Here is a 13,385-nt window from a genome sequence, read left to right as displayed (position 1 = left end):
TTATGAATGTGCATTGACTCGTGTGTGTGTGTGGTATACAGAGGAAAAGAATATGGGCATACTATAGTAAATACCAAAGTCATAGAGATGTGAAAAGATGGAAAACCTTTGAAATATAGGTATATAAGGATTCTGGGTTTCGAGTTACTGAATATGGTATTTGAAACAGGTAGGAGAGAAGCAAATAAGGAGATGGTTGGGGAGAAAAAAGGAGGGATTTTATGGTGAGGCTGGGTACTACCTTTCTCTTTATAAAGATGAGGAGAAATGGGAAAAAGGAGATCATGAGGAGAGAATCAAAATCATTTCAGTTGGAAAACAATGAAAAAGAGAAGGGGAGTGGAATGATGGATTGTAACCCACCTTTTAAAAAAATAATAATAATTTTATCCTCCTTTAATTTTGGCACATGACAACTGCCCACTTTGAGCCAACGAGGTGTGTGTGACCCGCCTGGCACGCGCCTCGTATGCCCCAAGGAATTTCCTCTTTTTTATTATCTTTCTTTCTTTCTTTATTTTGTGAGGAATGCTTAGTCAAAGCAACCCAAGCAGTGTGCAGGGATTAGTTCACCTAAGGGGCCCACCTGGGTGACCCCCTTGCTTTGGTGGACCAATCAATGTGCTTGGGTTGCTCATCCCCACATGTGGGGGCTTGTTTGGTTGCCACTTGAAATTTAGTTCATCTCATTTCAGGGGGTGTTTGGTTGCACCAAATCAGACTGATTAGCAACTCAATGCAGCCGTATATAAATTGTTGGTTATGTTTTAGACCGCTGCCAAAAAAAAGTTGATATCTAACACATAATCACAATTAAATAAAAAGAGATGATCTCATTTTTAAATGGCAACCAAACAGGCCCCGAGATGGTAGAATAGAATTTATATTTTTTGGGTATTGATAATGTAGTTGTGTTTATATGTTTGGAGATCAAGTCCAACTGGTTGGACAATAAGGTACCGTCCACTCTCATGATAACTTGCAACCTATCAAGTGCAGTGACATCCAACCCTTCCAATAGGTTATCCCACCATGAGAATCATCTAATGCAAAAGCAGCCCCATCTACTCATCCGGTCGGCTCACATCATAGAAAACATTGCCTCGCCATTATCAATAGAAAAATACAAATGTGGTCCACTCGATGAGTGTATTTGGCTGATTTTTGAACAAGGCAATCCTCATGTCAGGGCTGAACTATTGGACGGGTTGGATGTGGCACACACAGGAACGGTTGCAAGTTATCAGCTGCGTGGACCGTAATTATACTCCAACCGGTTGGACTTGAAGCATCGTATTTACTGGACATGGATGATCAGGGTCGGAAGGGTATGTTCGAACTATAAAACAGCAATGCGGATCAGCATTCAGTTTGGTTGTAGGGATTGCTTTTTTATTTTGAGAAATGCCCCGGTGCTCTTAGAGTACTGTAAATTATATGCTTCTAGTCACATTGGAACACTTTGACGTGCCTATCCATTGATCTAGACCGTTCATTAGGCCAAACACACATTTCATTGACAACCATGCAAAAAACACGTCGATTAGACAAATATCAACCATTTGATCAATGACCTTTAATATAGACAGTCAAGATCGCTTACACAAAAATAGATCCAATCAGCAATCCAATTCATCTAATTTCAAGGCTCATCATGGATTGCTTATGATTTTTAGGCGATCGGATCATATGCTATCCTATCCGTCTTTAAAAAAAAGCTCTACATATAATGGACAGATCAGATCAGTCTATCAGGACCGTCCAAGTGGTCAGATGCAACTAGAGCACTGTAACTTACAGGGATTTTTCTGTAAAATTTCTCTGGAATCAACACTTTACCAAATAATACCTCAACCATTAAAAATTACAGGTAGGTGCTTTTTGAGGAAGGAAATTATAAAAATCCCCTCATCCAAAGTTTCTTTAAAAATTAGTCGAAGGACATGTGTATGACATCCAAGCCATCCAGCATATGCATCCCACCATGGTGATCGTACGAGCCAAAAATTCAGGCCAATCAAATCATTAGATGGGCTACATTTGAATGTGGATGTTTTAAGCTGTGTATATTTCTTTTTATGGATTGGCCCACCTTATGATTGGATCCTGAATATTTTTGATTCACTTGATAATCATAGTGGCGTTTAATAGGTTAGATGTCAGACACATAAAATAAGCCCAACAATTTTAGATTCTACACTTGTTAAAGGAAAAAAGAAAAATTCATAGTAATGTAATTTATCCTTATATGGGTTCATGGAGGGACTATTTGGTAAAAATTGAATCATGGAGGCACCTCGTGGTAAAAATCCTTATCTACAGAGCAATTTTCTTGTGTTTTTAAATTTTAAATTGTAATGTTTCTATTGCTTTGGCTAAAGAGGCAATTATTCTGCAGGGAATGATACATCGAGGTGTGAATGCATGGCAGATGCCCCATGATTGGCACAATTTTAGCAGGCCCCACCCATGTGAAATTTGCAGATCATGGAGCTTCTTGGGTATTTCTGGAATTGATGATATCTATCCCCTCGGTATCCTACAGGCCATCATGATACGTGGATCTTTCCACGCCGTTCGTCCGTTTTCAATTCTGACTTGTCGGCCCCATTTTTGGTAATCGGGATCATTGGTCCGTTGCTTCTGACTGCAGATGGGCAATGTACTAAAAAATGCCGTAGATCAGAAGATGAATTGAGTCTTTTTTTTATATTTTATTTTAAGGTGAATGTGCACCGTTGTATTTCTATTTTTAACTGTCCATTTTTAGGCTAGAAATTGAAAGGTTGTGATTGTATTATTGGGTAAGTTTTTTGAGATGAGGTTCATCAATTGGTGGATACAACATATCAATAGTGTGGATTACCAAAAAATGGGCCCCACTTGTCAGAATTGGGAACAAGCCAGTATGCTTTGGAAAGACGCAGGCGACCGATCATTTGATTCGGACGTGGATCGTCTAATGAGGAGCTCACCCATCTTCTCTGTGGGGCCTACTGTGATGTATGTGTTTTATCCATGCCGTCCATCCTTTTTTCCAGCTCATTTTAGGGGATAATCCCAAAATTGAAGTATCTCCAAATCTCAAATGGACCACACCATAGGAGACAGTGGGAACTGAACGTTCACCACTAAAAACTTGTTCCAAGCCACACAAGTTTTGGATCAAGCTGATATTCGTGTTTTCACTTCATCCAGGTCTGTGTGATCTTATGAATAGGTTGGATGACAGATAAACATCACTGTAGGCCCTAGGTAGGTTTCAACTGTGGACGTCATTATACTCATTGTTTTCTATGGTGTGGTCCACTTGAGCTTTAGATATGTTTCAATATTGGTTCCATACTAAAATGATCTTTAAAAACTGATGGACGGTGTGGATAAAATACATACATCACAGTGGACCCCACAGTGAATCCACAACACGCTATTGGCAATCCCGGTTGATTTGATTCCTCTAAATTTCTAATCTCAGGTACTCTTCAATCCTGCTATTTCTGACAATGCCCTTTCGACACTATTATTCTCTGAAAGAACCGAAAATTGGGATGTCGGATTTCCGTAGCCTCTGATTTTTCGGTGCTAATGTGTGGTCCACTTACATTCCATCAATTTGGACGGTCTGGATTGGTGTACTTGTGGGTCATGTGTACTCCTCACTACCATTTGAAAGAGAGATGAGCGTGTTGTCAAAGCACTTTTAAGTGGTAGTGCTGCTAGTTGCATTGGGACACTTGTACACATTTCATGAGCTGGAATGATAAACTAGCACCCGTTGGATGATCCCAATCATATGCAAGTTGGCCTTTTGTTTATTAGCCATCGATTTCCCAGTGTATGGATGGGATGGTTAGGATTTGGTGATCAAAGTGATTTTCCAGACCCATAACCGATCTATGATGGGTCCTGTCAAGTAGATGGCTTGAACTGTTTTGGGTGTTTTATACAAACAATAAACCATGCCTGTCTTTCGTAAGGTATGATTGGATGGCCAGGGGTCGTTTGGCACTGTGGATGCGGAAGGATTGGGGGGTTCCGAGCCCATCAGTCATTTGATAGCGTGGATTGAAGGGTATTTCGAATCCAGGGATTTCAAATCCTTAATTTGTGAGTTTTGTAATTTTATTTTTTTTCCCTTTTTTTTTAATTTTTTTTTTTTTTTCTTGGATTCCAAGTTGCACCCTCTCTTTCCCCCCCTCATTTTTCCGAACATTACATTGATTAAGAATATTAAAGTTGATTTAGTAATTAAATTCAAACTCTTATAAATATGCTATATAATTTAAATGCACAGCTATTTTTCAAGTAGAAGGGATTCGATTCTAGATTGCCAAACACTATTAGAGTATTTCAAATCCAGGGTACTCCGAATTCAAGGTACCAAACAAGCTTAGAATCTCCGGAGATAGCTCATGAAATGTGCGTTGGACCTAATTCACCATATCTAGCAAGGCTATCCAAGTCACATTAATGTTGCACTACAATTTATGGTTCTTCGAGTTGTGGTGTGGCAAATGGACATTGCAATTTGTCAATCCAAACAATGTTAGAGTTGTGCCTCATAAAATCAACGTTTAGGTTATTTCTTAGACCATGTCATTTATTGATTTAGTTACTCATGTGTCATTATTCATTTGCATGGCATAATTTTTTTTTGGTGTCTGTATTTATTATCTATTTGAGTTTGTGAAGTTTTTCCTCTTAGCTCTTAGTTATTTTTGAGATTATAGACATTGGTCATCATCCAAGAAAGATAGGTGGTTCATGGATCTCAATACCTTAGTTAGGACCATAAAAGCATAAGGAGTTATCAATCGCTAATAACAAATGATTATCTCATGTGAGGGAATTGACTTGGTATTAAGATGAACAATCTTCACCATTGTAAGTTGATTTAGCATTGATGTGACTTTTCCTTATTCCATATAAGTGTGTTAGTTTGCCATGGGTAATCACCTTGATTAGAATCTTTGTCCACTTACATTGGCGGAATCACATGCTAGTTTTTAGGAGATAGAAAGCCTATTATATATATCCATATGAGAATGATATTTGCAGTATGCACCAACTTCGTGATATTCTTAGACCCGAGGATGTGTGAGTCTTGATGGACTGAGTGATGGCATTATAACTTATCTTGCAATGGCATGGCATGGTTACTAAAAGTGAGTGATGTTGGGTTTCTTTTTATTAAATTTATCACAAGAATCACATAATCCAACAAGGGACCCACATTGTTTGCCTGGAACACTAATTAGTAGATTGATTTTATGACTTGAATAATCTATTAGGTGTTTAAAAAGTTAGCAAATACTTTTATAGTCTATTGATCAATTAAAAACTTTCAACAATTAAATATCAATTTTAATAGTTGATTTATTTTAAATCAAGCTTTATACAGATTTAGTGGTTAAAATTTTATGGTCTAAACTTTTGGGTGGTATGGGATTTACCTAAGGTTGGATGCCACGTAAAGTGAAAGAAATGGATGGAGTACACAAGCTTTCTTCATAGTAGGACACACATAAGTCTTGTTGGGTGTGACGGAGTACCATATTGTGTTATCTTATTATTATTACTATTATATATATATATATTTTACACACACACACCACCACACACTCACGCTGTAGTGGAATTTCACCTCCTATGGGTACTCGAACCCTCGACCAGGTGTTGAAACTCCTGAGAGTCTACCACCGGAGTAAGAGCAAGGACCCATATTGTGTTATCTTGAAACCTCGAGCCTTTGTGTAAATAAGATCATATTGCAAGAGGGAGTTGTGTTGCTGAGAAATGTTGGATGTTAGAGAGAGAGAGAGAGAGGGTGTCCCCACCTTATCTTCTTTATACGCGTGCATGCTTGGGCGTGTGGCCCGCACTTGGATGACTTTGGTCACTCTTCAGCTCCCATCAGAGAATCTGACATGGCTTTGCACCTTCCCAGACTTACAATATATTTTTGAGAATCTTTATTTTGAGAAGGTGATAGTAAAAAAACGAGCGGATTTTGTATCGATAGGTAGAGATGTGTACTTGATTTGAAACATAATTTATTCATAAACAGTGATTTGAAAAATTAAAATTGCCAATGATATTTGAAAGTCTTAATTCTACTATATTCATTGTAATTAAAACCAATATACGGTACATCAGGTACGCTCAAATTTTTAGTCTTGCCAAAATCAACCATTAGAGGATCCAATCCATCCGATAGTAGATCTTTTCTTTTGGTAGACATCCATTAAGTCATAGATGGATGGTGGTGATTGGTTAAAGAATGCTCATTTAGCCCGTTGTAATAATTCTTGCTTGGGAGTAAAGTGGTCCACCACACCATCTGATTAGTTGGCCCTTTGTGCTCTATGATGAAAACGACAGGAAATGGGCCCTACACTGGGAACTTGTGGAGTTACTGATTTGGTAGTTTCCTGACTACCAAAATGGATCTACCTAACAGAGCCTGGGCTTGATTTCCCGCCCTTTTTGTAGTCATGGTCCTGCACGTGGAGAAAATCCACAGGATCTGGACCGTATATCTGGTGTTCTCTACCATGGATGATCCCAATCAATCCATTCAAATGACTTTTACCCATTGAATGTGAACTGTTGGATTTTTTAACTGGGCATTTATTCAATGGACGACTGAGATGATCTGATCGGTTACTTATGGTTGCAACTGGGGTGGGCCGGCCCAGATCATGTATAGCCCAAGTTGGGCTCTATCTGACTGGGCTGGGCTTGGACTGAGCTCAGCTCAATGGTCTGGGCATGCTTCGGCCAGACTGGCTCAGTTGCGTGCATCATTAAATCCTTGATTTTTTATTTTTTATTTATAGCTGATTTCAATTTAAGTGGGTCCCACGAAATGAACGGTAACGATCTCGTAATCACTGCCATTTTTTACTGAAACGGATTGGCTAGTGACGCTGCCATCAGCCAGGTGGCTAGTGGTCGGTGCTGTGTGGGCCTCACCATGATGTATGTGTTTTATCCACGCCGTCCATCCATTTTTAAAGATAATTTTATTATTTTATCCAAAAAATTAGGTAGATCCAAATCTCAGGTGGATCACACCATGGGAAAACAGTATTGATTGAATGTCCACCATTAAAAACCTCTACGGCCCACTGTAATCGTTATTTGACATCTAGTCTGTTGATTAGGTCATACATACTTGGACGAAGGGAAAAAATATATCTTCTTATCCAAAACTTTCCTGGCTCCCAAGAAGTTTTTAATGGTGGGTATTCAATCAACACTGTGTGGTCCACTGGAGATTTGGATCAAACTCATTTTTGGTCTTATTCCTTAAAATGATATGGAAGAATGAGTGGACGGCATGGATGAAACATAGAAATCATGGTGGGGCCTACAGAGCACCGACCATAGCCATTGGCTACTGGCAGGGTGGGTAGCCAATTCGTTTCCCCTTTTTATAATGGAGTGCCTAACGTTGGAGAAGTTTGTAACCAAACCTACGGGTACCCGATGGACTGAACCCGATTTTGACGGGTCGGACCCAGTTTTTTCGGAACTGGTTAAATAGAGTCCGGTTCGGGTCTACAATCTTGGATCCAGTTTAAAATCGGGCCTAGTCTTGTTTAGGTCGTGTCCAACGTCTTAAACCCGGTTGGAATTGGAATGGATGGGGTCCAATATAAGGCACATGTGTGTACAATCTAATCCATCCATTAGGTGATCCCGACCATGTAAATGCCCGTTTTTGACCTGGACCCAATTGGAAACAAAGGTCCAAAGGGCCAACAGGTACACGACCCCATTGGATCCGGGTCCAGATCCCAGAGAACAGAGGCGGGACCCAGCAAGACCCGAACCCAACCAGTTGATAGCCGTTTGCTAGTGTGGCTGGCCCGCACTCAAAGTGAGTGGGCCCCACGCCAATAAAAACAAAAGAGAAAATAAGAGATCTGAACAGTAACCTTTAGGTTGGATGGTGAAGATCAATGATCAGTGAGATCTTTTAGCATGTGGTACGTCGAAGGTGGGACCGTGATGAACGGCCAGGAGCACCACATGGTGGTGTGAGGCGGAAACGGATTGGCTACCCCCCTGCCACCAGCCAATGGCTGGTGGTCAGTGCTCTTTGGGCCCCACCATGATGTCTGTGTATCATCCATGCCTTCCATATATTTTTCTATATCATTTTATGGTATCAAAAAAAAAAAGGTATATCCCAATCTCAAGTGGACCACATTACAGTAAACAGTGTTGAATGAACGTCGACCATTAAAATTTTTTTAGGGGCCATAAAAGTATTGGATCAAGCTGATATTTATTTTTTCCCTGTATTTGGGTCTCTATGACCTAATCAAAAGATTGGATTTCAAATAAACAGTACAGTGGGCCTTAGGAGGATTTAAATGATGGATACCCAATCACTATTGTTTTCCTGTGGTGTGGTTCATCTGAGATTTACATCCCTCTCAGTTTTGGACCATAGCCTAAAATGATATTTAAAAATGTATTAAAGGAATGGATGAAATACATACATCATGATGGGGCCCACATAGAACCGACCACCAGCCACGGGGCTGGTGTCAGGGGGAGTAGCCAAAGCCAATCCGTTTCCGTGTGAGGCGGACGCGGATTGCCTGAGACCTGTGGCAAGAAGTTCCTGCGATCAGAAGGTTAATGGCGCCCACCGTGATGCTTGTGAGAAATCAACTCTGTTCTTCCGTTTTTCCATCTTCTATTAGGGCATGATTCCAAAAATGAGGCAGATCCAAAACTCAAGTAGGCCACACGACAGGAAAAAGTGGGTAGGAAAATGCCTGCCACTGAAACCTTCCTGGGTCCACAATCATGTTTAAATGCTATCCATACCGTTCATAAGGTCATTCCCACTGGAATGAACTGAAAACACAAAAGTAATAGCTTGATCCAAAAACTCTGTGGCCCAAAAAGAAAGTTTCAACTGCAGACGTTCAATCCTCACCGTTTCTTATTTTGTGGCTCGCTTTGGTTTTGTATCCGTCTTATTTTTAGGTTCATGTCCAAACATGATCTAGGAAACGGATGGACGGGGTGAATTTCTCAGAAACATCTCGGTGGGCCCCACCTAGCTTCTGTTCTGACCGCAGGAACTTCCTTCGACAGTGTGTCGCAGGCTGGAACGGATTGGCTACGCCCCCTGCCACTGGCCTGGTGGCTGATGGTCGGTGCTCTGCGGGCCCCACCATGATGTATGTGTTTCATCCATGCTGTTCATATATTTTTAGAGATCATTGTATGGAACATTTCAAAAATGAGAGGGATATAAATCTTAGATGGACCACACCATAGGAAAACAATAGTGATTTGATATCCACCATTAAAATCCTTCAAAGGCCCACTGTACTGTTTATTTGACGTCCAATCTGTTGATTAGGTCATACAGACCTAGATTAAGGGAAAAAAAAATAAATCATCTTGATCCAAAACTTTTATGGCCCCAATTTTTTTTTTAATGGTGATTAAACACGGTTCCTATAATGTGGCCCAATTGAGATGGGGATGTACCTTATTTTTGGTATAAACACGGTTTCCTGTAATGTGGCCCAATTGAGATGGGGATATATCTTATTTTTGCTCTTATACCATAAAATGATTTAGAAAAATATATGGACAGCATGGATGAAACATATACATCATGGTGGGGCCCACAAAGCACCGACCTCCAGCAATTGGCTGATGGCTGGGGGAGTAGCCAATCCATTTAAGACGCGGGCAATCGGTGTCCACGGGGGAATGGATTGGCTACTCCCCCTGACACCAGCCATTGGCCGGTGGTCGGTGCTCTGTGGGGCCCACCATGATGTAAGTGTGTCATCCATGCTGTCCATCTATTTTTATATATCATTTTATGGTATGATAATAAAAAAAGTATATATCAATCTCAAGTGGACTACATTACAGGAAACAGTGTTGAATGAATTTTGACCATTAAAAATGTTATGGGGGTCATACGAGTTTTGGATAAGCTGATATTTATTTTTTCCTTTCATCTGGGTTTTTATGATTAAATCAACAGATTGGATGTCAAATAAACATTACAGTGGGCCTTAGGAGGATTTTAATTGTGAATATCTATTCATTATTTTTGTCCTGTGGTGTGGCCCACCTAAGATTTATATCCCTATCATTTTATGTATAAAGCCATAAAATGATCTTTAAAAATGGATTAACGGAATGGATAAAACACGTACATCATGGTGGGGCCCACAGAGCACCGACCTCCAGCCACGGGGCTGGTGTCAGGGGGAGTAGCCAATCCGTTCCCGTCCACGGGAGCCTACGCAGTATCACCAACGTTGGATGCTTGCTTAAGACAAAAACTTTAATACTCCGGCAGAGTCTGAGAGAGGATACACAGGCACTTTAAAATCAGGGAGAATTGCATATATATCATAAAAGTCATTCAACTTGAACTTTCAAAATTATAGGTCCCAGTTTAAATGTACCGTGAAAAATAAAAATTAAGCTTACTTAATTATGGATTGGTGGACAGTTATTGAACGGTTAAAAACGAACAATATCCAATGGTCCCATTTCTCAACTAATAAGTGTCCACTAATCAAAGGCTAGATTTTTTCAACACATCTGATTTTGGGACCATGAATTAGAGATAGCAAGATCCACATTTCGATATGTTTAATTTAAGTTAATGCATGCCTCGTGTACAATTTCTGAGTGGCTGCATATCAAGTGTTACCCGTTGGCAGAGTATAAGGTAATTTCACAAGAAAAGCTAATTTTAATTATGACGTGCATAACGATAGAGGAATTGCATCGTATAATTGAATTTTTAGATCTGGCAAGTGGACCCCATATTTCAGTAATCCAGACCGTTGATCTGTTGCGTTCCGCCATTAATGGGCATAATCTAAAATTTCCGTTACTGAGGGATCCTAGCCACCAATCTTAAGCCCATTTTCAGATGAATGTGGATAGACGGTGTATTTCCTCTTCTTAACCTTCTATTTGTAGCCCACAAATCAAAAGGTTATGATTACTCTATTGATCAGATTTTTCAGGTCATAGTCCATCCATGGTGGGCCCAACCAGACCAATGACTGGATTACCTTAACATCGGGCCCACTTTTCAGGATCTGGACGGGAATTTAATGTTCAAAACCAGGGGTCGAGGATCCAAAGGAGGGAAGTTGCCGAGAAAGGTTCCCAACGAAAAAAAAAACTAGCCGTTACTATCATTTTCAAAAGGGCCCATTTCCAACGGGCATATTCCACACCAATGACAAAAAAATCCTATAAGACCGCCGTCCCAGTCACTCGAACAAATCATCTCCTCTTTCTTCCTTCTGATTTCATCTGATCACCATCGTGAAATTCACTTGGTGGGCCACCTCCAAATCACCGAAAGATCAGATACATTGCGAAAATCTGCTAATCGGACGGCACCCAATTGCCAGATATCCGACACCCATATCCATCCCCAACGATCTTGAGCGATGGGATACTCCAGTAGCCCATCATCATCCATGGCCCAGTCACACCATCACACCCACAAGGCCTTCCTCCTCTGCAATTACATCCTCATCGGTGCCGCCTCGAGCTGCATCTTCCTCACTCTCTCTCTTCGGCTCATCCCAGCCGTCTGTGGCATTGTCCTAATCTTCCTCCACATTCTAACGATCACGGGGGCCATCGCTGGCTGCGCAGCTGCCACTGCTGGGACCACACGGTGGTACGCGGCCCACATGGTTACGACGGTCCTGACCGCGATCTTCCAAGGCTCTGTAGCCATCCTTGTTTTCACCAGGACTGCTGATTTCCTTGGAGGGCTGAGATCTTATGTGAGGGAGGAAGATGGTGTGATGATCTTGAGATTGGCTGGTGGGCTTTGTGTTCTGATCTTTTGCATGGAGTGGATGGTTTTGGGCCTTGCATTTGTGCTAAGATACTATGATTATGTAGAAGGGGAAGAGAATGGAAGTGCCATGAAGAGGAGTGCTAAGGTGCAACATGAGCTAAGTACTGGCCCATGGGCCTACTGAAGTTTTTCAAGGAGTTTAGTGGTGGGCCATGGGGGTTTTCAAGGATTTGATTGGTGGGCCATTTCTTCTAAGTGGGCCTTTTATTTGTTTATTTTTTTAATTATTATTTTAATTTTTATACACATTTGTGTTGTGTGGTAATTGTTCTTTTGAGTATCTCACTTTGTTGGAAAATCTATTTGATTATATTTGTTGATTGATAGTCATAGATTGGTGTTTTAGTGTCATGGTGATATTTGGATGGATGGTCAGGATCGATCTATATTGCTTAGTCCTTTGGATTCTCATATTGTGCGCGTTTGGATTCTTGCATTTCCTAGTCCTGGATTTACCCATCCATGGATTTGCCTCAAATCCAATGTTTGGGGCATCTTGGGACATGGAATTTATGATTGATGAGTGGACCAGCTATCTAGCACTATTTCCAGGAGCAAGAAAGACATCTCCTTGGGAAAAAAGAAAAGAAGAAGTTGTTATTATACAATCTAAAAACCTGTTTGGTTGCCAATACAAGTTCATCACATTTTAATTGATAGTAGTTACTGAAGATAAAAGAGGTTTGGGTCCGTCTGGTTAGTGGGTTTATTCCCAGTAAGATGGCTGGTCATGGACTTGTCCGAGTTGTCGGAGTCCGGTAGGTTTTACAGGAATATACCATGCAAATTTTAAGATGTTGGTATTGATGCCATTTCTGAAATATGGCTTTTTCTAGAGAGGTGGGCCAATGGTTGAACGGCTGAGATCGACTAGATTGCTGGATATTGTGATACAATTCCATCAGATTATATTAAGATAAGAAGATTGTCTTTTTAAGTAGAAGAAAAAGCCGCTTTAGTGATGCGAATTCAAGAATGGAGAGCATGGGGTCCATCGAAATGAAATCCCATGCTCTTTTTAATCATGATATTGCAAGATCCCATATTCAAATTGATGATTATTTATTGTGTTTTTGCTGTAGGAATGAAGTAATTCTTTCTTGGATTTTAAATTAAAAGCAAAAGTTATTTAATACTTGGGCACGTGCGTTCACAGCTATGGTGGGCCTCCAAACCCAACTCACTCATCTTTGGATCGGATGTGAGCGCAGCGGGAAACAGATGCAACATGATGGGGTTTGATTGGTAGGCCTCTATCGCAGATGGGCCTAGTTGTACCCACCATGGGGTCCATTGAAATGAGATCCCATGCTCTTTTTAATCATGATATTGCAAGATCCCATGTTCAAATGGACGATTATTTATCGTGTTTCTATTATAGGAATGAAATTATTCTTTCTTGGATTTTAAATTAAATGTAAAAGTTATTTAATACTTGGGCCACACGTGTTCACAGCTATGGTGGGCCTCCAAATCCGACTTATCTTCGGAT

General features: G+C 40.5%; 2 protein-coding genes across 2 annotated transcripts in view; both read left to right on the top strand.

Annotated features, from left to right (window-relative positions):
* LOC131240205 (uncharacterized) overlaps nt 1-447 on the top strand; it is a 32,051-nt gene extending 31,604 nt beyond the window's left edge. The window contains exon 3 of the transcript XR_009168653.1: nt 170-447. The gene's annotated coding sequence lies outside the window, so the exon portion shown is untranslated. The remainder of the gene's footprint in view (nt 1-169) is intronic.
* A 10,845-nt stretch (nt 448-11,292) lies between these two features.
* On the top strand, nt 11,293-12,223 carry LOC131240204 (uncharacterized). Its single transcript, XM_058238314.1, has one exon. It carries the CDS (start codon nt 11,472-11,474, stop codon nt 12,015-12,017), a length of 546 nt encoding a protein of 181 aa, XP_058094297.1. The 5' UTR covers nt 11,293-11,471; the 3' UTR covers nt 12,018-12,223.
* Nucleotides 12,224-13,385: the final 1,162 nt, after the last annotated feature.

Source organism: Magnolia sinica, chromosome 3, assembly GCF_029962835.1.
Source record: "Magnolia sinica isolate HGM2019 chromosome 3, MsV1, whole genome shotgun sequence".
NCBI lineage: Eukaryota > Viridiplantae > Streptophyta > Magnoliopsida > Magnoliales > Magnoliaceae > Magnolia > Magnolia sinica.
This window is presented reverse-complemented; position numbering and strand designations above follow the sequence as displayed.

Coding starts and splice junctions, on each gene's coding strand:
- LOC131240204 (XM_058238314.1), top strand. CDS start 11,472: ATGGGATACTCCAGTAGCCCATCATCATCCATGGCCCAGTCACACCAT.